This window comes from Phasianus colchicus, chromosome 5 (genome assembly GCF_987193195.1).
Source record: "Phasianus colchicus chromosome 5, bPhaCol1.hap1.1, whole genome shotgun sequence".
Lineage (NCBI taxonomy): Eukaryota > Metazoa > Chordata > Aves > Galliformes > Phasianidae > Phasianus > Phasianus colchicus.
In genome coordinates, this window is record NC_143440.1 from 26,480,198 (window position 1) to 26,502,275 (window position 22,078).

Consider the following 22,078-nt stretch of genomic DNA (forward strand, 5'->3'; position numbering starts at 1 on the left):
ATTGAGTGGAAGTGTGAGGGCCTGGAAAATGAGCTGGGACAGGGACACACCAACCCTAAGGGGATGAGGTAATTGGAGGTGAGAATGGGAGACCGAAGAAGACATATGTTTAAAGACATAGAAGAATGCACAAAGCAAGAGAGAGAAAGGCAGAATATGACAGCAAGAGGAAAAAAAATTCAACCTTTTCTAAGTTCATGTTTCATTTTGAATTAAAAATTTATTTTCTATTTTGGCTACAATTACATCATTTACAACAAAACACACACAGCTCTGAGTGTGTCAACATATGTTACTTCAACACAGACAAGTCACTGTGTTTCATTTAAATTTGAACTACTTAAGGGCATCTGATACTGGCTGAAGCATTATCTTCTTTACAGATGGGTTTGCAGAGTTTTGCATTATTAAAATCTTTCATAAAGCAAATAAATATTTTGATCTTCATTTAACAGATAAGTGATCTCAACAAATTGCCTTGTGATATTTATAGTAGTTGCACAAAGCCTGTATTACTTGTATACACTCAAGGACTGAAAAAACTATGTAATTATTCATGAATTATCCATGGATATCAGTTTAAAACACTTAGCTTGTTCCCTTACCACAAAATCTGAATATTTCTGTTTTTAACATTTTTATTCTCACAGCATCCTTATCTGTAATAACAAGAAATACTATTAGACCCGTTGAAACTAATGGGAAGTAGATGCTGAACTGGATACTCTGAACATCACAAATATTCAATGAAAAACACAACCTCAGGTCAGGTGCTTATGCATGCACCAGAAGAGCAGCTTGTGACTCTCTAGAGGGTTTGGAATGATCACTTCCATAGGATTTTCCAAACCCAAATTTTGCTGGCATAATACAACTTGTAAATTCAGAAGTATAGAAATTCTGCATCTTACACAGTCAATCTTGGCTCTTCTATATCTTTTTATGTTTAGTTTTGTGTGCTATTTGCAATTAAATTTAATGCTGATGTTATAACAAAATTTAGCTATCTCTTTCCCTTGGGATTGCCTACATTTGTTCCATATTTTTTCTAATTGCACTGAATTTGAAATATATTAAATACCTGTAGCTCATTCATCTTCACATATAATTTTTCACTTGTGTTTTTGCAAGAAGTTGTGCTGCTGTTCCACATTCATAAATTCAAAAAAAAACATCAATAAACCCCATATTTTCTAACTTTTAATTTACCGTGTATACATATATGTATATATATACATGAAAAAAAAAACCATTCACTAGCAGTGCAAACCCACTTTAATAACGCATGAGAGTTATCATTGTTTCGTTTGATTGCTACTTGGTGTAGAGGAATCACAAGCTGAGATAAGTCTCAATACTTTCCCAAGTCCATATATTCATTCACCAGCAGATGCTGATTCTTCTGCAGGGGAGAAAAAGTGATACAGACATCTTTCTGAAATTCAGGACAGCATTTATTTTTTGTGTTGTCGTTTCTGCTCTATTGCTGAATTCAAAGCCTGAAGAATCAGATGCTTGTTATTCTGAATGTTGTAGCTGGTCAGTTTTACCAGATTGTCAAACTGCTCCTCTGTGTAGGTAAAGCTGTTTATGCAGTATGGGGAAAAAAGGCCGGAAACATCCACATTGCCCTGTGCCATCTCAGCGGAGCTGCGCTCCACACCTGCCAAATCAAGAAAAGTCATTGACAGAGCATAGGGATGGTCTTGCATCCTCCTCTCCAGAGGAACATCGTTCCTCTCTAACTTAACACCCACAGTCCTTTCCATAGGAACCACATCAGGGGAGGAAGGAGTCCGTGCCAGCCCTTGCCACCCATCCCGAAACAAACGAAGGCTACACAGGTGGTGCGAGGATCAACTCCGTCCCATAGCTTACCTGGTTCTTTGTACTTTCTGAATGTGTCATTCACCAGAGGGAAAAACACCACTGTTGGTGCCTCTGGAGTCTCTGCATCTTCAAAGACGTAGCACTCCTTTAGATTTTTCTTCTCCTCTTCACTGAGGTGGATTTTTGGAAATGGAATTCCCTGTTTTGAGAAGTACTTTGAGGCTTCTTCCAAAGGCTACATTCAGACAGGAGAAAAGGTCAGAAACTCTACCTTCCCTTCAACTTTTCATAACACATAACACGTTCGCCAAAGGCACTTCACAGAGATCAGGGAACAGCAATCACTGTCAGTTTTTCTTCTGGTCTTTGTCCCTTTCATGAGGAATTATGTACTGGTTATCAACATTTCAAGACCAAGACATCAACTAGCACTCCTGATGATTGTCCTACCTTCTCCTCCTCAGCCTTTATCTGCAAGATAAATAAGATGTTCATAGCTGTGTGCAGGGGTGACACAGCCTCTTAAGAAACATACTCCTTAGTGGAGAAACTCTCCACACAGAAGGCACAAGCAGCCATGTCAAGGTCCCAGGAGCATATAGGCATATAAAATAAAGCTTACCTATGATGAACTTGATTAAAATAAAAGATTTATTAAACTGATACTACTTCTGAAGTTCTCCCTAAGGGATTTGTCATGACAAACCAATATTAATGCAAGATCCAGATATCCAGAAAACAGGAACTGAATGCCAAGAATCCTTTTCTCCCACATTTAGTTTTTTTCTGCATTAATTATTCTGACTTCTGGGGAGCTTAAAAGGAAGAAAAGACAGTCATAATTACACAAGTGAACAAAGTGGTTATCGCACCGATGTCTGTGATCCAGAAGAATAGTTTAAGTGTAGGACAACATCCACTTTCCTCTCTGGCCTCATGAGTGGTGGGTAGCTGATATCAATGTATCCTGCTGTGTCTGCAAGGCACAGGAACTCTGCTGTTTCTGTCAGCTGGTTGGGGAAGTTCTCTAGCACAGTATCTAAAAGGAAATATTTCTTATGATGAGTGATTCAAGGAAGAAGTAATATATTTGTTGTTTAGCCAATAAAAGAGGGCAAAAAGGCCCCTTCTCATTACTTTCATTTTCCAAGATCCTGCTGCATTACAAGTTCCATCTTGACTCAGAAAAGAAAGATCTGTCCACAGAAAGAAGACAGAGATCCTTCACTTCTCATGTTGGCCTTTTTCCATTCCTGATGATCAGCAGTTGCCCTTCCTAGGAACCAAGGTATTTCTTGGAGTATCTGTTAACATTTTAATTTCAATTAAAAAAGAGCTGTGCCACAATTAGAGCGGTTTTGCAAATTCGTTTTTGAAATTTGACTACTTATCTTGAATTTTTTGTTTCCAAAGTGAAGAATAATGCATTTTCATCTTTGACCTTCTCTTCACTATTGAAAATACCAATCACCTAACCAGAAAAAAACCAAACCAACAAGAAAGCATTTGAGAATGCTTACCTTTCCATATACAAAAGCTTTTGCTCTGAAGGTATTCATTGTGCATCTGGAACCCTTTTAGGAAGTTGAAGAACTTTGAGACCATTACTCGCTCAGTCAGGACTTCCCGAACAATGCCCATGATGCCACATTCAGGGGTGACTATGTAAGTCTCCAACTCATGGCTCCTGACTGCTGGAGAAGGCTCATCTCCTTCTGGTGGGTAGAGCAGATAAACAAATCATTGTTTTGATAGTGATTTCATAATACTTAAAATAAAAATTTTCTACTATATGCATCCGGATATTATATTCATTCAAAGATTTGTAAGGTAACAGATACAATAGAAACAGAAATATAACCAACCAACATCAACAGCTGTGGGTTGAGTGCACCTCAGTGAGCACCCTTCTGAAGGATCTGATGAATGCCAAGCATCCAAAAGGTTGTATGAAAAGACATTGCTCCACAGGCCTGTGGAACGATAGAGAACAGGGAAACTGCTCAGAAACATTTAAATGGAAAATATCCCTTTGATCTTTCCAGAGGCTTTTAGCACATGCAAAGTGTTTTCTCATCAAAAATGTTAGTAAGTTCTTTCACAGCAACAGTTTGTCCTCAAGAGGAATCTAAATGGTTTTAAACATTGTACCAGGCCTTCAGCTACCATAATTCATTGTCACACACAGCTATTACCAGTACACATTGCAAGCCACCATTTTCTAGCCTGCATATTCCTGTTCTATGAGAGAGTAAAACCATGCCAATTCACCTAAAGCAAGGGTTTGGTCTAAAAAGAATGTCATAAACAACTGTATTCATAATTAAAGATTTAGGGATTGTTCCTGAACAGCCAAGATCCAAGTGGTTACAGCATAGTTTGAGATGGTCTGCAGAGTATTTAGGTCCCCTAAAACAAGACATCTTCAAAATCTGTTGTATGTTTCTCCTTTCCACAAGACATTTTCAGTGAGAGTCATCTCCATCTCCTCATTCCCATAGTTCTTCCACTTTTTTCCTCTCACTTAGGACATTACTTCTCCTTGTAAGTTACACTTCTCTTTTATCCTGTAGCTGTTGTGTTTTTCACTATATTTTAATTGCACCTCAAGAGGGCACTTGCATAGTACACCACTAGGTGGCAACATAGCTCTAAATCTCCACTCAGCCCCTCCAAAAGATGCACCTATGGCTTTCGGGGTCAGCAGCTTATTTCAGGCTCTGAGGACAGAGCTCAGCCTAGACCAGATGTGTTGGGTGTGCTTGCTATATGGACACCTTGGGTATGACCACACCACAGACACTGCAAAAATGCAATGGAGGAAAAATGTTCTCAGAAGATGCTTTATAGTCCCATGTTACTCCATAATCCATCTCTTTTCTCTGATTGTTAGCACAAAGTGCTTTACTGAAAAATACAAGGAAATCAAAAGTATAGTGGGGTCTCTACTCCAGTCTCCAGCACCTCGTGGGTCTGGATTTGGTACTTCCAGTAGCTGGTGGTTATAGTGTTACACAGTCACCAGTGAAACTACCTTTCATGAATTTGTCCTCTCCTTTTTAGACCTGTACATAGAATCATAGAATGGTTTGGGTTGGAAGGGACCTTTAAGATCATGTAGTTCCAACCCCCTGCTATAGGCATACTCTTGGCTCCATTGATAACATGAGTCTTGTCCCCCAGCTGCCTCTTCTCTTTACTCATGACATCACTATAAGCTCAAATATAATCATTAAAGCTCTGAGAATTAGGGTCTGTGAAGCTAAACGCAGTCTTCCTCGTGCCCAGGTATTTTCTAAATATAGTAGCAGTCTGACTCTGGGCTTTTTGCATAATACCTTGAGGTGCACAGTTTCTCTGCACTTCAGATAAAGAATACCAAAGATTATTGTTTTTAATGTGGGTTTTTTAGCCATAAGAAAGCCATTTCTTACTGGCATTCTTGGTGAGCTGTTGTGTGTCATACTTATTTGCATGTGAAGGACTCTTCTGCAGAAGAAGCAGAAGAGTGAACCAGAATAGAAAGTAGTGTCATAAAGAATTCTAGTGCTAGAAAAAATAAAACAAGAAGAGTTATAAAAATAGCAAAGCTGTCCTTCCTGCATTACTGTGAGCACTTTACTGAAACAACGATAGCAAAACACACTGATTTGATCATGAAGAACTGTACATTTCAGTCCTACATGTTGCAGGGCACTGGCGGAATATTTAGGAATTGTACATATTACGTATATTTTTATGCTATCCAAAGTTTATCAAGGAAGCACATCACCTTTCATGAAGCAGATCCGAGACTCAGGAAGCTTCTTCATCAAGCGACCCATGAAGAACTTGCTGCCAAAATCTTCTGCACGAATGAAGGCACCATATTTTAAAAACCCAACCTCATAAGGTGTGAACTCAACCCATTCTGCAGAGAAACAAAATGGACATATTAATTCATTCCATCCACATCTCCTAGCAGGAAATACCCTGGAATAACAGGGAAGCAACTTCAGGACAAATCCTATGAACAGGGTCATCACAGACTGGCATTCATCAGGGTAATGACATCATTAAAATAGTTGCAGCCACTCTCTCAAACAGTTTTCCCCAGACTTGTTCCTACGGAACTCTCCAATGAGCCTCTCAAGATAGGACATAAATGAAGTTTATATCAAAAGAAGTCAGCCTAAATTACCCCATACATAGATCAAAGGCTCTGATTTGGGAGTACTTTGGCTGCCCTAAATACTGTCCCCACATTTCTCCTGTCCCCTTGAAGCTGGATTTCCCCCAGACGTTAGACATAAAGTCTGAAAATGGAAAAGATAAAGAACTGTTTATAAATGCTATGGTTTGTCAATGCAAGGGGTTGCAAGATATACTGTAATTGGTAACAGAGATACAACTGAATCCAGATACAGTTTAGTTTTGCCATCACCTTTAAACTCTGAAAGGCTGTAGTCATCTTTGATGTTGAGGATCATGTAGATTGGCAGGGGATTCTGACCTTGAGTTAATGCCCGTCTCTCATCAGACAGTTTGTGATTGTTTTTCTGTGTATTGACCAGAAAAAGAGAAAGAGCAAAGCCAAGGGACCTTCTTCACACTGTGCATGGGCTTGGAAAATTACAAAAAAAATAAATACTTATTTCAGCTACATTTCTTATTCTTTCTACTCATCTTGTGCCAAAACATTATTTTTTTTTTAACTGAAGAATGACCTGAGCACACACACCCCAAAGGTTTATTTGATTACAGATAAGCTACAGGAATTTTGTGGTACAGAGGGTTTTCATTCCTCTGAGTAAATGCATTCATTTTGCATGGATTATGCAAGTTCTCACAGGGATAAACAGAGCAAAAGAAACCAAAATCAGGATGCTGGAACCAGATGTTCAGATACTCATATAGGTATAGTGAGAAACAGGTTTCTTGCTCTAGCGAATATCCCTCAGAATGGTAACTATATGTTAGAGAGATGTGAGGTCAAAAGCCCTTTGTTAGTCAACAGAAACCAGTTGTCTGATAACACTGGCAGGCTCTCAGGATAGTGCCTGCCCCTGGAGCTTATATTTCTGTACAGTGGTATTCAAGACTTGTTAAGGAAAATTTAGACGTGCTACCCCATCACTTAATGCTCTTTCCAGCAGCAGCCCCCAGAAATCAATGCTAGAGATCTGGTATCCTTCTTGCTTCCGCAGCTTTAGCTCTTGGTCGTAGTACTTTAAGCTCTCCAGGGAAAAGCAGCTCAGCTTGCTCTTGGTCATGTGTCTGCGGACTTCACGAATTGGTCCAGAGATATCCTTGTGTGACCAGTCAGGACTCTGATACAAATGTGCCAATGTCCTGAGGAAAAGAGAGAAAGCACATTATCATATGCTCATGTTTCCACCTCCTAGTCTTGGATTTAAGGACCACAAAAACAAATAAACAAACAAAAAAACTAGTTGAGGTTCATTAAAGACATGAAAACATGTCTGAGGCTCAGAGGTTCTCAGATCTAGATTTTTATTTAGGTCCCAGGAAATTCTACCACATATAACTAAATTGTTTATTGTACTTCATTCAATTAAGATGCCATGTCTCTCAAGTTAAGCAGATGAAAATCTGATTTGGGAGTAGGAACTGAAAAATCCAACATCATAAAAACAACAGAAATGGTTTACAATGTTTCCCTAATGCAAAAGTAAAAAAGCCTGAGGCTAAAAACATACATCTTCCTTTACCACAACAAAGAAAATAAATCTCATACAGCAGTTTACAAAGCTGAAAAACGACATCTTTGCTCGACATTTCCTTACCATGTTGAGCCAGATGACCCAGTGATGTAAGAAATAGCGTCTAAGAGACCCAACTTTTGAAGACCCAGCAGGTTGCCTAGCAAAGATGTCAGTGCCCGAGTGCCACCGCCTGTTGTCATGACTGCTACAACTGGAACCTTTTTAAGCATGAACACAGTATTTAGTATGCAACAACACAGTTCATATTAGCACATTATAGCTCAGCTACATGTACTACAGCATTTCTGTCTTGGAAGAATTCTGACATTTCATCATTTCCCCAAGCAGAGGAGAAAAAGATGAAATGCTGGTACTTTGCACAGAAATTAAAAAAAAAAAAAAAAAAAAAAACACCTAAAAACAACAACAAAAAAGACAATTTGCTAGTTTATATATATTTTATCTACAGAGAACAGTGTTCTATACTGTAATATGCTGGCTTACTGAAACAGCTCATTACTTTTTATTTTCAATATTTTCAATATTAGGTTGTATTTCCCTTCATGAAACATCATCTCTTGAAAGCTCTATTCTGAGAACCAGAAATGCTCATCCTCTCTAGTAAGTCAAATATAAAGACTGGATTACATTTCCCATAAAGTATCTAGAGTATATAATTGCAGAGATGAAGCACGAAGCCCAGCTAAATAGAAACCTAAGTTACATTACAGGAAGATAAATTCCTCCAACCAAAACCCACTGGGAGTGTAGTGGCTAAATGACATTTCCTATACACATTTCCAGGCAATTGTATCAAGAAAATACTTAGCTGTACTTCTTTCACCTGATGCAAATCAAGAAATTCTGGTTAAAGTAAAGCATTCTGATTTCAGTATAAAAGAAGAAAACATGCCATTTTCTTGTTTGTTTGCTTGGTTTTGTTTTTCCCACTGAAAATAATGTGCTAATGAGAAATAATGTACTAGGGTGATCAGTGAGACGGGACATCATTTACAGCTCATTATATGACCATTTTATCATATAATATTTAACACACCTTTGGCCCAGCTGTCCTGGGCAAAATGGTAAAATGGTCCTGGGCACAGGTAAAAAAGCTCCCAAAATGAAAACTTCAATTCTGTAGTGCCTGATCTTAGACCATATTCCCTCCCTAGAACATTCCAACGACAGCATGCACATGATGAACTCAAACTAACTCTTGGGTTTGATGCTACCCATGCTCTCACGTTGCTTCATCTAAACATTTCTTGATGTTTTACATGGGGCACTAAACACATCAGTGCTGGTTAAGGAACAACACATGACTGGCTGTGGATTTGATTCATTCCTATCACACAACACGATCCAGGCCCAATGTTGCTCCCCATACCTCATGGTCTTGTAGGTCCTGTTCTAAGTTAAGTGCTTTTTTCAGGGCAGAAGCCACCAACTTCCTCCGTTTCTGTAGGAAAACTTTCTCCTCCATGCATAGATCAAACTCCAAGCGAACGTCAAGGTTTCTTGACCTCAGAAAGACAGATTACTCCAAGTTTTATAAAGTCAACTATTCTGAATCCTTTGCAACCAAGGAAAATGAGGCATAAATATGTTTTTCTAAACTTGTAGCACCATGATTTTTCAGCCAGAAAAGATCTTCATCACAAAACATAAAGACAGAATTTCTTACCAGTCCATTGACTTTACATGTAAATTGACTGTTTCATTCTGGAAAACAACACAAAAGGAAGAAAACCATAAGACATAATAAGTTTTGGAGATGCTTTTATGTCCTTTACTTGCAGTTATATTTGAAGCCCTTCACTTTTTATGAGAGCAATGTTGGACACACAAGGCTGTAACAGTAAGAAAACCCATCCAATTTCTAGAACTTCTCCAAGTCCACTAACATTATTTATACTGCAGCTTCAGCCATTTTAGATACACACATCAGTGTATACAGCAAAAACCAGCCCCAGCTCTGTCAGTGTGCCTTGCCTTGCTTCATTGTTTGCATACACTCTGGCCTGCATTAGTCCAACTGATCACAGAAACCCTTCTCTCAATCTTTTGGCTGTGATTTTTGTTTCTGCTCAGCTCAGATGAAAATGTGCAGGTCTATAATTGTATAGGAATATAAATTTATCACACCTGTTCACCATCTTAAGAACAAAATAAATCTCTTCCAGACACACTGTATTTTTATTGAGTAGTAATTTCAAGCAAGGTGTAAAACCCTTCCTGATTGCTCAGAAGCTGCTGAGTTTGCAGCTCTGTAATACAGGGTCTTTGTGCCAACACTAGCATCATGAATTCCCATCCCATAAAAAAGCCTACTTAAAACTTCAGAGGGTAGCAAACTTCAACAAAGATAGGATAAAAAACCCAGACATAAAGATTGTATTGCCAGAATCGCAGACATATCTATAAACAAGCCATAAAATACGAGAATCGTCTGTTACGTTGTGTGAGAGCTTATACTGGCCAGTGTTATTTAATAAAGTCGCTTGCATAAAACAATCACAATAAACTGAGATCCTTAAGGGCACTCTACCCCCTTCCTACCTCCACCCCTCCCCACACCCTTGCATTGACTTTTATTATTTTGCATAGTTTTCTAATGCTCAGCGGACTGCAGAAAATAAGGATTAGCAGTTAGATATCTAAACTTCTACCTCATGGTAATCTGGTTAACTCATGCTTGTTGATCCTGGGACCACAGCTTCAGATTTATTCTAAAGAGTTACTGTCAATCACCTTTGCCACTGCTACTTTCTCCTTGAAGGGAAGTGAATCCAGAGGAACAGTGAGGGATGCAACGCAGTTTTTTTTCTCTTCACCTGAGGTATACTAAAAAAAAAAGATTTAAAAGTAGAAAAATATTTAATGTATACACCATAAAAAGTACTGTCACCAATTTTTTTAAAAAATAGGATTGACTGTCAGCAGTTTCCAAGTTGGTATCTAGGTATCTTAGTGCTCTTCCAGAGCAGATGACCATGGAAGTTGACTTCCAATTAAAATAATAATAATAACGATATTTTTTTCCGTATGTCCCCAGTGAATTATGGAAAACCATGAGTTTGCTGTGCTTACTCAAGTAGAAGATCACGTACCAAGCAGAAACGTGGCTTCTTTTCTGCCAGAGCCATGCGTAGCTCTGCCAGACCATATTTGAGATAATGGAAGATGAGAGGCCTTGGGGGTTGCAGAGAAGAGCCCACTGACAGGGTCTGATTCTGTTCATAGGATCCCTTCACTGTGAACAGGAAGTCTTTTTCTAAAACAAACAAACAAGCATATTCCCAAGCAGGAAATATTACAGGGAAAAAAAAAAAGAAAAGAAGCTATAACTGTTTGAGAAACTCAGACATATGGGAAAACTGGGTTAAACTGAAATAACTGAGATAGAGAAATGTATTTACTTCTATTTTACAGTATTAATAAAGTTCATGCTCTAATTCCAAACTCCAATTTTGCTATTTGGCATGGACACTAATTGTTGGATCTGTACAACTCTTATTTGTAACCATCTAATATCTGTGCTCTATTTGTAAGAAAAAAGGAGGGAAATTACTGGATAAAAAAATGACAAAATAAAAGAAGTTCTTAATTATCTAAGTTGTTTCTACTTCACAGGGTTTAAGATCCAGTCATCACGTTTCCTTTCTTGTAGCACTTTTTTTCTGTGTTAAAAGGTTAAAGTCTAACCTGAAGCTACTTTCTTCTGTCTATTGTCCACAAGAACTTCCAAGCAGCAAGCTTCACGAGACTGTCACAGGAATGAATAATGAGATAATTAAATATCCAAACCACACCACATATGAGTCACTTTGCTATTTACTTCTGGCCACCCGGGTTCCTGGGGTCTGGACACCTGCCCATTGTGTGTTTGGCAGGTATGGGTACTCTTATGATGTGCCAACTGAAAGAATAATGGCTGCAGCGATGTGTCTGTCCATGGGATAGGAAGAAAGGGGACACAATGAAAGGAGTGGAGTATGCCAAGGTCTCCTGAAGATGGACTGATTGGCAGCCAAATCACAGAGCTGGCCTTGCAGCCCTGCTTGTGTGAAACTGTACAGTCAAGTGCTACCTCCTTCCAAGCAGTGAGTTAGGGGCAGACAGGAAGGCCACTTCCACTTCATCCAGTAGAGGGGTGGCTCTGTGCAAGTCCCAGGAGCAGTTCCCAGAAGGAATGACACAGAGGCAGCAAGCAAATGAAGAGCACTTTAGGCTCTGCCAAGACGCTTGCCATCAGCTGGTGATGGAGGACTGGCTGTGGGTATCCCCAGTGACTGTGTTCACTCTTTCTTAATACATCCTCACCCCAGGGGCCATGCAGACAGATGGCTGCCTGTTTCTGATGCTCCTCCTCCCTCCACCCCACATCTCCCTTTCCTTCAGCTCTGACTGCAATGACTTATTGGGGCCCTTCCCGTATTTATCATTCCCGACACCAGAAAGATCATAGATAAATAGTTTGAAATTACCACCAAGACACCATTACTGATAAGCTTTTCAGGAGGAACTGGACTGAAAGAACAAAAAATGAAATCAGAACATGATCTAAATACCTCTTTAAATGAACTGTGGGAATAAAACTTTCCTTAAAGGTTGTCTCATCTAACACAGTCTGTAACAAATCACTGATTTTTAAATTGTTGCTCCTTTCGAAAAAGACATATGAAACGTGACTCATTTTTTTTATGATAATCATAGAATCACAGAGTGGCTTGGAAGGACCTTAAAGGTCATCTAGTTCTAGCCCCCTGCCATGGGTAGAATTGCCAATGACTAAATCAGGCTCTACATCAGGTTGTCCCTGTCCAGCCTGGCCTTGAACACCTCTAGGGACAGGGCATTCACAGCTTCTGTAGGCAACCTGTAACAGTAATGAATACTAAGAAATCCTGAATACAGTCACTGCAGTTCTTATTATCCTTATCCCAGTCCCAGGAAATACTGGAATAGATTAGTATCCGGGATGACTTTTGGCAAATAAGGAAGAGAATGCTTTTGCCAGTATGCAGATAATTTGATAAACATCAGCTGTGACTGTGATGCTGCTTTGAACTACATTGTATTAGATTCTAGCATTTGTTTTACATTTTGCTGGTTCCATTTAGGCTTTACTCACATGCTCTCTGATGCAAACTCAACTTCCAGCATCTCCTGTGTCTGTAAAAGATTAATTTACTCTAAGCATTTGAATTAATTTTCTTTGTCACCAACTATTCTTGTTAATGAGTATTCTGGCTCCTTAAATGGCTCTTACAACCCAAATTCACTCTTGCTTTAGAATATGCTCAAATGAGTAAAAGTAGTTGAGTTAGAGTGATTTTGGAAAGTGTTCTTCATCTTTTATTAATCATCAGTCTTTAGGCTGTGCTTGTCCATTCAGAGATGAGGCAGAGTAAAATGGCTACTTGGGGAATCCTCAGTTACAGTAGTTGGCCATCTATCATCTTTAGCACCTCAGCATGGATCTTTGTGTTATATTCAGGCATTAAAAAATTACAGGTCAAGCTTTCAGCCTTTAACTGAACACTCCAGTAACTGTGTCAGCACATGCCATAACTCTCAAGTGCTAGTCTCAGGAAAAGAAATTGACAGAAACTTCGCTCAATAGCAATGAAGTCTTCTATCCTCAACAAAATCTACTTAAGCAACAGATCCTAGACACAGGGAGGAGGAAAAAAAAAGGAACTCTGTTGTCAGAAGGATTGAGTAGCTATCAAAAATGTTCAAAATAAGGAGCACTTTTCACTGTACTGAATAAGGTTGGACATACAGAATAAATGAAGGACAAATGAATATAAAAGAAACCCTCCCATCTACAATTGCTTTACAATAAGTCATATAGGGAGGTAATAGCAAAAAATACGTTTCCTTCCTGTGGGCAAGACTGTTTTATTTCTCACCTCTGGATTTAGCTGAAAAGTCAAGCGAACATTTTCTCCAAGCGGTATTTTAGCAACATCAAAGAGGACAGTGAAGAGGAGATCATCTTTAGTGATTGTATTTTCATCATAGACTTTCAGCTCAAGAATATTCTGTGAATAGAGATAGAGGGTTAAGACCACTTCTGTTTGGAGACTTTGGGCTACTACGAGGTCTCTCTGGAGCCTTCTCTTCTACAGACTGAACACCCCCTGCACTCTCAGCCTGTTCTCACAGGGGAGATGTTCCATCTCTAGGAGAATTTTTGTGGCCCTCCTCTGTAAGCACTGTCTATGTCTCTCCTGTACTGGGAACTCCACATCTGGACACAGTACTGCAGATGAGGTCTCAACAGCACAGAACAAAAAGGCAGCATCATCTCCCGCACCCTGCTGATAACGCTCCTTTTGATGCAGCCCAGGATACAGTTGGCTTTATGAGCTGCGAGGGCACATTGCTGACTCATGTCCAGCTTGCATCGACCAGTACCCCTTTCCTTTTCATGACCCCAGTCCTTTTCAGCAGAGCTGTGTTTTTTTGGTTAAATACATGCACAGAAAGAAATAGACATTTTTTTTCTGCTGCTCTTAGAACATACTCAGCTCTTCTCACTCTCCCATTCCTTCCTGCCACCACACAGAGCTCTTTGTTACCATCTGCCACCCACTCATTGAGCCACACAGGACCTCAGAGGTGTTTCACAGTGCTGAGTGAAGTTACACCAGTCTCTATTTTCCCAGTAGATAAATAATTCAGGCCTTACTGGTCTTAGGCCTCAGAATGGTGGTACGAAGCAGGATCAGCACTACCTCATCCAGCGAAGCTAACTGAGCCAGTGGGCACTTGCACAGGCAACTTTTGCAGGCAAAAGCAAAAGTATTGTTGACTGAAGACCCCGGAGTACAGCAATACTGTGAGCTATTCTGAATACTCTGTTAGAGTTCATTGATGATCATGAGACCCAGGAGACTGGCCTGCTGATACAGCACCTGGCAGAAATGCACTTCTGCTCTGTCACCAGCACCAGCAACCAAAGGGAGCAAGTCTTAAAGCAAGGTCTGATTGCTCCAGGTATGAAGAAGGGTTGGCTTCTTCGTGTGTACTTGCACTCTGATGTGGAAGCTGTCTTTTGGAGGAAGTGGATAGTGGGACTTGAAAAGCTTCTTACACTTTCACATTTATCATCATAGTAAAAGCTTAACTGGTCAACTTCAGCAAACTTTTAAATATCTTTTCTTTTTTTTTTTTAATTTGAGGTAATTTGAAAGGAATAGTTCAAAAGTAACAGCAAGTTACACTTGCTTCCATTACTTAGTTCATATGTACCTTTTTATGCTGTTAAATTTACTCTGAAATGCCCACTTTTAGTCTTGAAATGCAGGAATGAGGAGAGGAGAGGAGAGGAGAGGAGAGGAGAGGAGAGGAGAGGAGAGGAGAGGAGAGGAGAGGAGAGGAGAGGAGAGGAGAGGAGAGGAGAGGAGAGGAGAGGAGAGGAGAGGAGAGGAGAGGAGAGGAGAGGAGAGGAGAGGAGAGGAAGAATAAAGAAAAAGGGAAAAAGAAAAAGGGAAAAAGGAAAAGGGAAAAAGGAAAAGGGAAAAGGGAAAAGGGAAAAGGGAAAAGGGAAAAGGGAAAAGGGAAAAGGGAAAAGGGAAAAGGGAAAAGGGAAAAGGATCAGACATTATGTGAATAGTTGTGAAATCTCAACTATTTTCTACGCATCAGAAAATAAAATCTAATTTTGCTGCTGCCTGCTGTTCTTACATTCACTTACCCATATCCCTCAAATCCCTTGCAAATATTTTTTTTATGGCACCCTACAAACAGATCACACAATAAGATCTCTGCCCCCAGTAGAAAAAACAAATCCATTTTGCATCTTACTTTTACTTGGCTTTGGATCCTGAAGCAAAATATTTCATTCCACACTGGATCTTTGCAGTTCTTGATGGTTCTGGTCCGGACGGTCTCAGAGGAAGCAGTGGGCAAGGACAGGCTTACATAGCAATCAGCTTGACTAACTGTAGATAAAAAGATACATTTTAACTAACAAACTACAACAACAACAACAACAAACTTAGAACATAAGCTTATAGCACTCTATAGACAGTAAACTGCAAAAAGGAGATACTGTTTTAATACTTTTCTTGTAGGTTTTTACTCAACAGCACTCACTACTATTTATCCTGTCTAGGAGGCTGAAACTGTGATCATTAATGGAAATTGAAAGAAGCTACTGAAGTAAAGGGAATTGGTGGGGGGGAAAAGAATGGTTTTACATATCAAAACCTATTATTGATACATCCCCAGTCTGTGGGAAATCAAGAGATCTGTTGTGGTGAAGATTTACATTTACCTTTTTTAAAGGTACTTAACTAGTTAACTCTTCAAGCACTTTAGATAAGGAGCAATCTTTGTCCACTGTGAAGAAACTTCTAATTTCTTAGTGTACCATTACCTTAAACGCGGTTTGAACACAAGGTTGTCTAATTAGTTAAAATACAGCATTAAAACTTCATAATACATTCAGGTTGCACTGGGGTGGACTCCCAGGAACTGCCTCCTCCCCAGATGGAGGTAAATAGCCTTGCAGCAGGGGAGCACAGCTTTGCAAGGTATTGACCACCTGAGTCTTGGTGATTGCTGCAGCTTTCAGGTGAGAGGCAAGCTGGGTACTCATAGGTCTGTGCAGTCAACTTTCCATCTGTGTGTTAATTTGATGTATTTAAATTGTTTCTTTGGTAGGATTCTCACTGATATTTCTAAGATGATTTTTTGTTGTTGTTTTGTTTATTTTGTTGTTGTTGCTGTTGTTTTCCAAGGAGCAGTGTTGTGCATCTCTTCCTAAGTGCAGGAAAGAGCTGATATGTCGTGAACCTGTCTTAATAAGATGAGATCCTGAAAATACAGTGAAAAATAAGGCAGCAATCACTCTCTCTGCACTGTTTTTCACCCTTTCTAGTCCTCCCATTAGGAGCAAATCTGCTATTCTATGATTCTATACATTGCTCTGCATTCACTTCTACACAACACTTTATTTTTTGTCTGCTGAACAACTACAGCTGTTTCTAATGTCTCCAGCCCGTAGAACAAATTTGTGATTACGGTAACAGGTTAGATGTAATGTACTAAGAGGCAATTTGGGACTGTAGGATACATGCAGGGAGGCAGCATGATGACCAAGTGGATAGGCTGCTGGAAAACGGCTCATGACGTTTTGGGTCCAGTCCCAGCTCTGCTCCAGGCTGCTAGGTCACTGTGGGCAATTGCCTACATTTAAATGTATCTTTTCTATCTGTATTTTCACATCAATAAAACAGTGATAACAATCATTTCCTCACTTGAAACCTGTTTTGATATTCCACAATTAAAAGTAATATACAAAACAAAAAATAACTACCAGTAATAGTATTACCAGCCCACAAAAAAAGAGCAATTATCAGCAATTGTTTTACCTTCTTAATTAGTCCCTTGTTTCTCACTCCACACTTTCTTTATACTTGTGTTACTTATGTGGCAATGAATAGGTATTGCTTAAAGCAATTTATGGACTCACATTATGTAGGATTTCTTTCAAGTCTTCTGATAAAATCTGAATATTAAACATCTTCCCCATTGCTGTCCATAGCAGGAAATGACAACTTGAACATTCCAAATGGAAACCTCTATACTGATTATTAGTATTAGGAAAAATTAGATTACTATAAATTTAGATGCAGAATATGCATGGTGTACCTTTATACAACAATTTATTGATTAAGAAGGTCACAAAAGAGTTTATTTAGCTTCCTCCACTGCAATATTTTCAATAATTCTTCCACTAAGTTTTGATAAGTAAAAATGAGAATACTAATTTTGCAAAGGTGCATCCCCAGGCAGTGTCAATTACATAGGTATGTGCATTTCTGAGTATTCACTTATGGTCTGGAATATCCCTTTGTCACAAATACTAGCTAAGAATCCTCTCTGAGAAGATGGACATTTGATATTTTCAGAGTATCAGAGAGGCCACTTCTAAACTCATGATTTGAACCTAGGCAGAGCTGTGGTAAGAACTTTCTTCCATCTGTCGTTGTCTTTGAATACAGCTGAACTGTAGCAAACTTGAAAAGTTACTCCAGGCTTTAGCAAGACTGTTTGCTATTAATAAGAGAAAAACAAACTCCCACAGCTTGATCATCCACACTAATACCAGCCCAGTCAGTAATCACCGAGTCTCAACATAGCCCAAGACAAGAATGCAGATAAAGGCATTTGAATCTGAAACAGGCAGATCACTGCATGAAGAAACACAAATTATGCCACAAAACTACATTGTTGCAAGATTTATCTGATAACTTAAACACACAACACAGATTTACATAGCTTTTGGACCAGATCCCAAATACACAATGCTACTTTAATTACAGGAGACTAAGACACTGCTACTCATGCACAGGAACAAATGGATGCTCAGTGTCTTCCATGCTCCAGCTCTCTCCCACTTTCTTCCACCTTCTACCAAAAAAGACTTCAACTGTCACCAACTATTGAATTTAAATATGTCCAGATTGAAGAGGATTGGTTTAAACAGCCTAGCATATGAGAAAGAACTGAAAGAACTGAGTTTGCTAATTCAACAGCAAAGACCGGCAAAGAATATGGTAACAGCCAGAGCTGGAATGTCCAAATGATTATTATAACGAGGACAATGATTAGAGTCTCAGTATGGCAGGATGGAAATAAAGACAAATGTTAGAAAAACTGCTCCAGCTCTAAAAGAGTTAGCTCTAGTGAGAGAGATTTTTATAATTTAACTCATTTCAGAGGGTACCCCTACCTAGATATGTACCAGTGACAGATAAAGTAAATTTGATCCTGCTTCAGGAGAAGAGGACCCTTCCAGGTGAAGCTACAAACATATCAAATGGAATCTGGACTTGCTGCCATGTGATACCCGTGTTTACGCTGGAAGGCAATAAACAGAATAATCATGGCACGTCAATTATCTTACCAACTAACTGGTCTCTCTACCAGCCCTGTCACAGGAGGAAGCAACAGAGAAATCCTTGTACTGTAGCCAGCCAAGTTACACATTCTAATGTAGTGTATGGGCGCTGACGGGCCTCATTATCTCCAAAGAGATTGCAAACCTCCTTCTTTAACATGTACAGAGTAAGACTGTAAGTTCCTTAGGAAAGTGGCCACTTTTTCCTTACACACAGCATCCACGTAACATGAGCTAGATCCATAGCTAGAGTATCTGTGTACGAGCTCAACATAATTGTCAAAAGGAAACAATACAAATGCAAAACCATACAGCAAAACCATGCAGAGATTCCCACAAACAGCTGTGCTGAAACTTATCCATTCCACTCCAGTTCCTCTCGAAGAAAGAAATCACATTACCTAAATGGTAAATACAGTTGGTTGACATGAGGTGTTTACCCTTGTCTGGGTTTGGTGCAAACCAGAAGTAGAAAACATTTGCAAATATGATGAGCAAGGTTAAAAATATCCTAAAGTAACACTTGGAGGAAGTAGCACTGAAAATCCACAGTTGACTGTAGATTCAATACACGTAAGTAAAAATAAAAAGATATAGATTTCTTTGATTTTTTTAAGATGGGGATGGAAGAGTTGTGCCTGAAGAAACATCATGGAAGTAATAAGGCATATAATCATAATAAAATAAAAAAGTGGGGTGCAATAAGTAAACTCACTCCCTCACATGATGGCTCACAGCAGCTAGTATGAAGGTAGAGACGTCAGTGCTGATGAGTTAATTTGGTGAGCAAAACTCTATGACACCCTGGGACAATTCACTGGAAGCAAGGGTGTGTTTTACACGACAACATAAATGGGTCTTAGTGTGCCTGAAACTTCAGCTTGTAAGTCTCGGTCACCATTTTATGAACTGAATTTTGAACCCACAGGGTGTAAACACAGAGATTATAATTTAATTTGTTAATTCAGTCTGGGCTAAAAGTTTACATCACAACATTGGTTCATCCTGCCATAAATACTACAAGTATATGTATTGCAAACACATGTTTGCTTTTGTCAGTCATGTCTTCATATTTTATATGTCTGTTCTACAAAAATGTCACCATCAGCTTCTTTCACATCAAAGTGAACTGCATATAGACACAGCTTCCAGGCTGTCTTTTATCGCAAGACTACAACTAAACCTATGTTCACAATGAAATCAAATGAGCTCACACTGTTGACTGGAATCCTCTGGGACTCTCAACTAATCCAGGTGCCTACAGCAACTTTCCTGTGAAAAAGAACGAATGAAAACATTAACAATAAATATAATATGATTAAAAAAAAAAAAAAATTACACTCGACACCCTTCTAGTTTTCATTCTTGAACCAGAAAGGAATTCTTGAAAGATAGTAAACATTGGTATTGGATGAATGGGCACAGATGAATACTTTTCTAGGTAGACATTCCAAAAGATTGCCAATTTAGCAATTGACAAGATAGAAAATGATACAGTATCAGCGCTAAAATTTGAGATTGATGCTTTCTTTTAACCTTCACTGGCTACTACTGCAGCACTACTTATAGTCTCTGCAAAGAATACAACAAGACAAAACACCCAGGAGAGAAGCCACAGTCTCATGAACACACACATACCTTTTCAGCTATGCAGACTATCATAGCCATGTTAAATCTAGCCTCTTTTCTTTACACTGGCCTCCTACATAACAGTAAATCACATCCATGATACTGGTTCTTATCTACAAGGTAATCAATGACTACAACTCAGTAGAAACGTTGCCTGAAGCTTCTCTCTGGAGACCATCACTGATAAAGGTCCTCAAGCTCTGTGTACCTTGCCTGTGGGCAAGGCTTTCCCTGGCACTGCTCTGAGTCTTGAGAATCAACTTGGACAGGGACTAACACATACCACAAGCCTTATCACGTTGCTCCTTTAGCATAAGGCTCACCTCAGCACCACACTTCATCTCATCTAAATGCCTTTGAAGGAGCACGCACGCATAAAACCAAACGTTCTCCGCTCAGTGAGCGCAGGAAGGAAGGAATCATTGATAACAATATCAGTCACACTGCTTACTGCACAGCTGGATGGTCTGCAAATAATGCTGTCCTAACGAAACCAGAATAGGACAGATTTTAGAAAAGATTCTGCAGATTCTTCAAGGGTGTGTAAGAATTAATGAAAAAAAACTATATTTTTCACATTAAAATACTGAAGACAAGATGTTGTACCACATCCTCTAACAGAGAACTATCTCAAAAATCTTGAAGTAAGTATCATCTTTATCAATCTTAATGTTCTTCATCAACATCTTTGAATGTATTGCATTACAATTAACAAAGACATGCTGACATTCCATTTGTGGTCAATGTGCAGTGTGGTACTCTTCAGTCTTAAATTCAATACATCATTGTATAAAATATAATGTAAAGCAGGATATAAAGTAAAAATATGATCCTTATCAAGGGTGATAAAAAATGCCAGGAAGCAACAAATTCTAAGATGCGCAACACTGTAAGCATGGGGAAAAAAATGCTCAGCTTAGTTTCATAAGCCATAGGAAGGTATTATACGGACAGCCCAAGGATATTTGTAAATATAGAATGCCAATTCAGAAACCTGAGGACATATGCAATTATCTGTTAACAACCATTGAAGTTGCCTACATACGTTTGAAAGAAACTGAAGGAAATTCAAGATAGGTTTATGCGATTTATGTTACTTATTAGCACAATATTCCATGAAAACCATTTCAGCTCTGCACAAATGTCCATCAGGTATCCAAGCTCAAGCTACAAAGCTATGTCCTGAGCAGTCTGCCACAGCATACTAGCTCTGCAAGACAGAGAAGGAAAGAAGGGCTGTGAATTTCTGCATGGACCTCTGTTTTCTCAAAACACACGTGGTTCTGCATTGCTGCCATTGTCACCTACTCATCCCAGCCTCTCTTCTCCACCCAAGTTTTCCCCTCATTCATTTTCATTGACACCGCCCTTTTCAAAACTGTTTTAAAACAGTTTTTGACATTTAAAAAAATATTTTAAAAATTAAAAACACGTTTCAACCACTCATTAACTAGATCTCCTCAGAATGTGAGGGTAGCGAAGTCTACTAAGTGCAAATAGCACCATCACAAAAGGCTTTTATAAGATCATCCATGTTCAGTAAAGCTGCAATACCACCTCTGCTGGTAAACTGTAAGAGCATGGTAGCTGCTCTCAGCTTTTGCCTTTGAGACAGGAGCAAGCCTAACACAGCTATCACAGGTTGTCAGTGTTTTTTACCAGTCCTTCAGGCAGTAACCAGTTCATCCTCCTAATGCCTCTGTGAGGCAGCTAATGCTTTTCTGCAGTCCTTCCTTTAAGAGATGAGCCACAGAATCATAGAATATCCCAAATTGGAAGGGACCCATAATAATCATTGACTCCAACTCCTGGCTCCATTCAGGCCCACCCAAAAATCAGACCATATGTCTGAGAGCTTTGTCCAAATTCTTCTTGAACTGTGGCAGGTCAATGGAGGCTGTTCCAGTACCCGACCATCTTCTTGGTGAAGAACTTTTTCCCAATATCCAGCTTGAACCCTCCCTGTTGCAGCTCCATGCCATTCTCACAT

General features: G+C 39.2%; 1 protein-coding gene across 1 annotated transcript; it reads right to left on the reverse strand.

The window, feature by feature from the left end:
- Positions 1-246: 246 nt before the first annotated feature.
- Positions 247-13,941, reverse strand: LOC116229029 (cytosolic phospholipase A2 epsilon-like). Its single transcript, XM_090141998.1, has 18 exons — positions 13,864-13,941; positions 13,457-13,588; positions 12,673-12,713; positions 12,026-12,068; positions 11,244-11,304; positions 10,649-10,812; positions 10,290-10,382; positions 9,223-9,260; positions 8,926-9,061; positions 7,617-7,753; positions 6,939-7,161; positions 6,254-6,368; positions 5,603-5,740; positions 3,696-3,803; positions 3,351-3,545; positions 2,703-2,869; positions 1,879-2,065; positions 247-1,663 (listed from the first exon to the last, which is right to left on the reverse strand). Exons 1-18 carry the CDS (start codon positions 13,939-13,941, stop codon positions 1,455-1,457), a joined length of 2,265 nt encoding a protein of 754 aa, XP_089998124.1. The 3' UTR covers positions 247-1,454.
- Positions 13,942-22,078: the final 8,137 nt, after the last annotated feature.

Bases quoted from the DNA above. Each gene is read 5' to 3' on its own strand.
- LOC116229029 (XM_090141998.1), bottom strand. From the start codon at position 13,941: ATGAGTCAGCAATGTGCCCTCGCAGCTCATAAAGCCAACTGTATCCTG. The intron at 11,305-12,025 runs GTAATTTCAAAC...TTCCTGTGACAG, and splicing joins TCAGTAATGGTGTCTTGGTG to TCTCGTGAAGCTTGCTGCTT. The intron at 10,813-11,243 runs GTTAGACTTTAA...TGTTTGTTTTAG, and splicing joins ACAGAAGAAAGTAGCTTCAG to AAAAAGACTTCCTGTTCACA.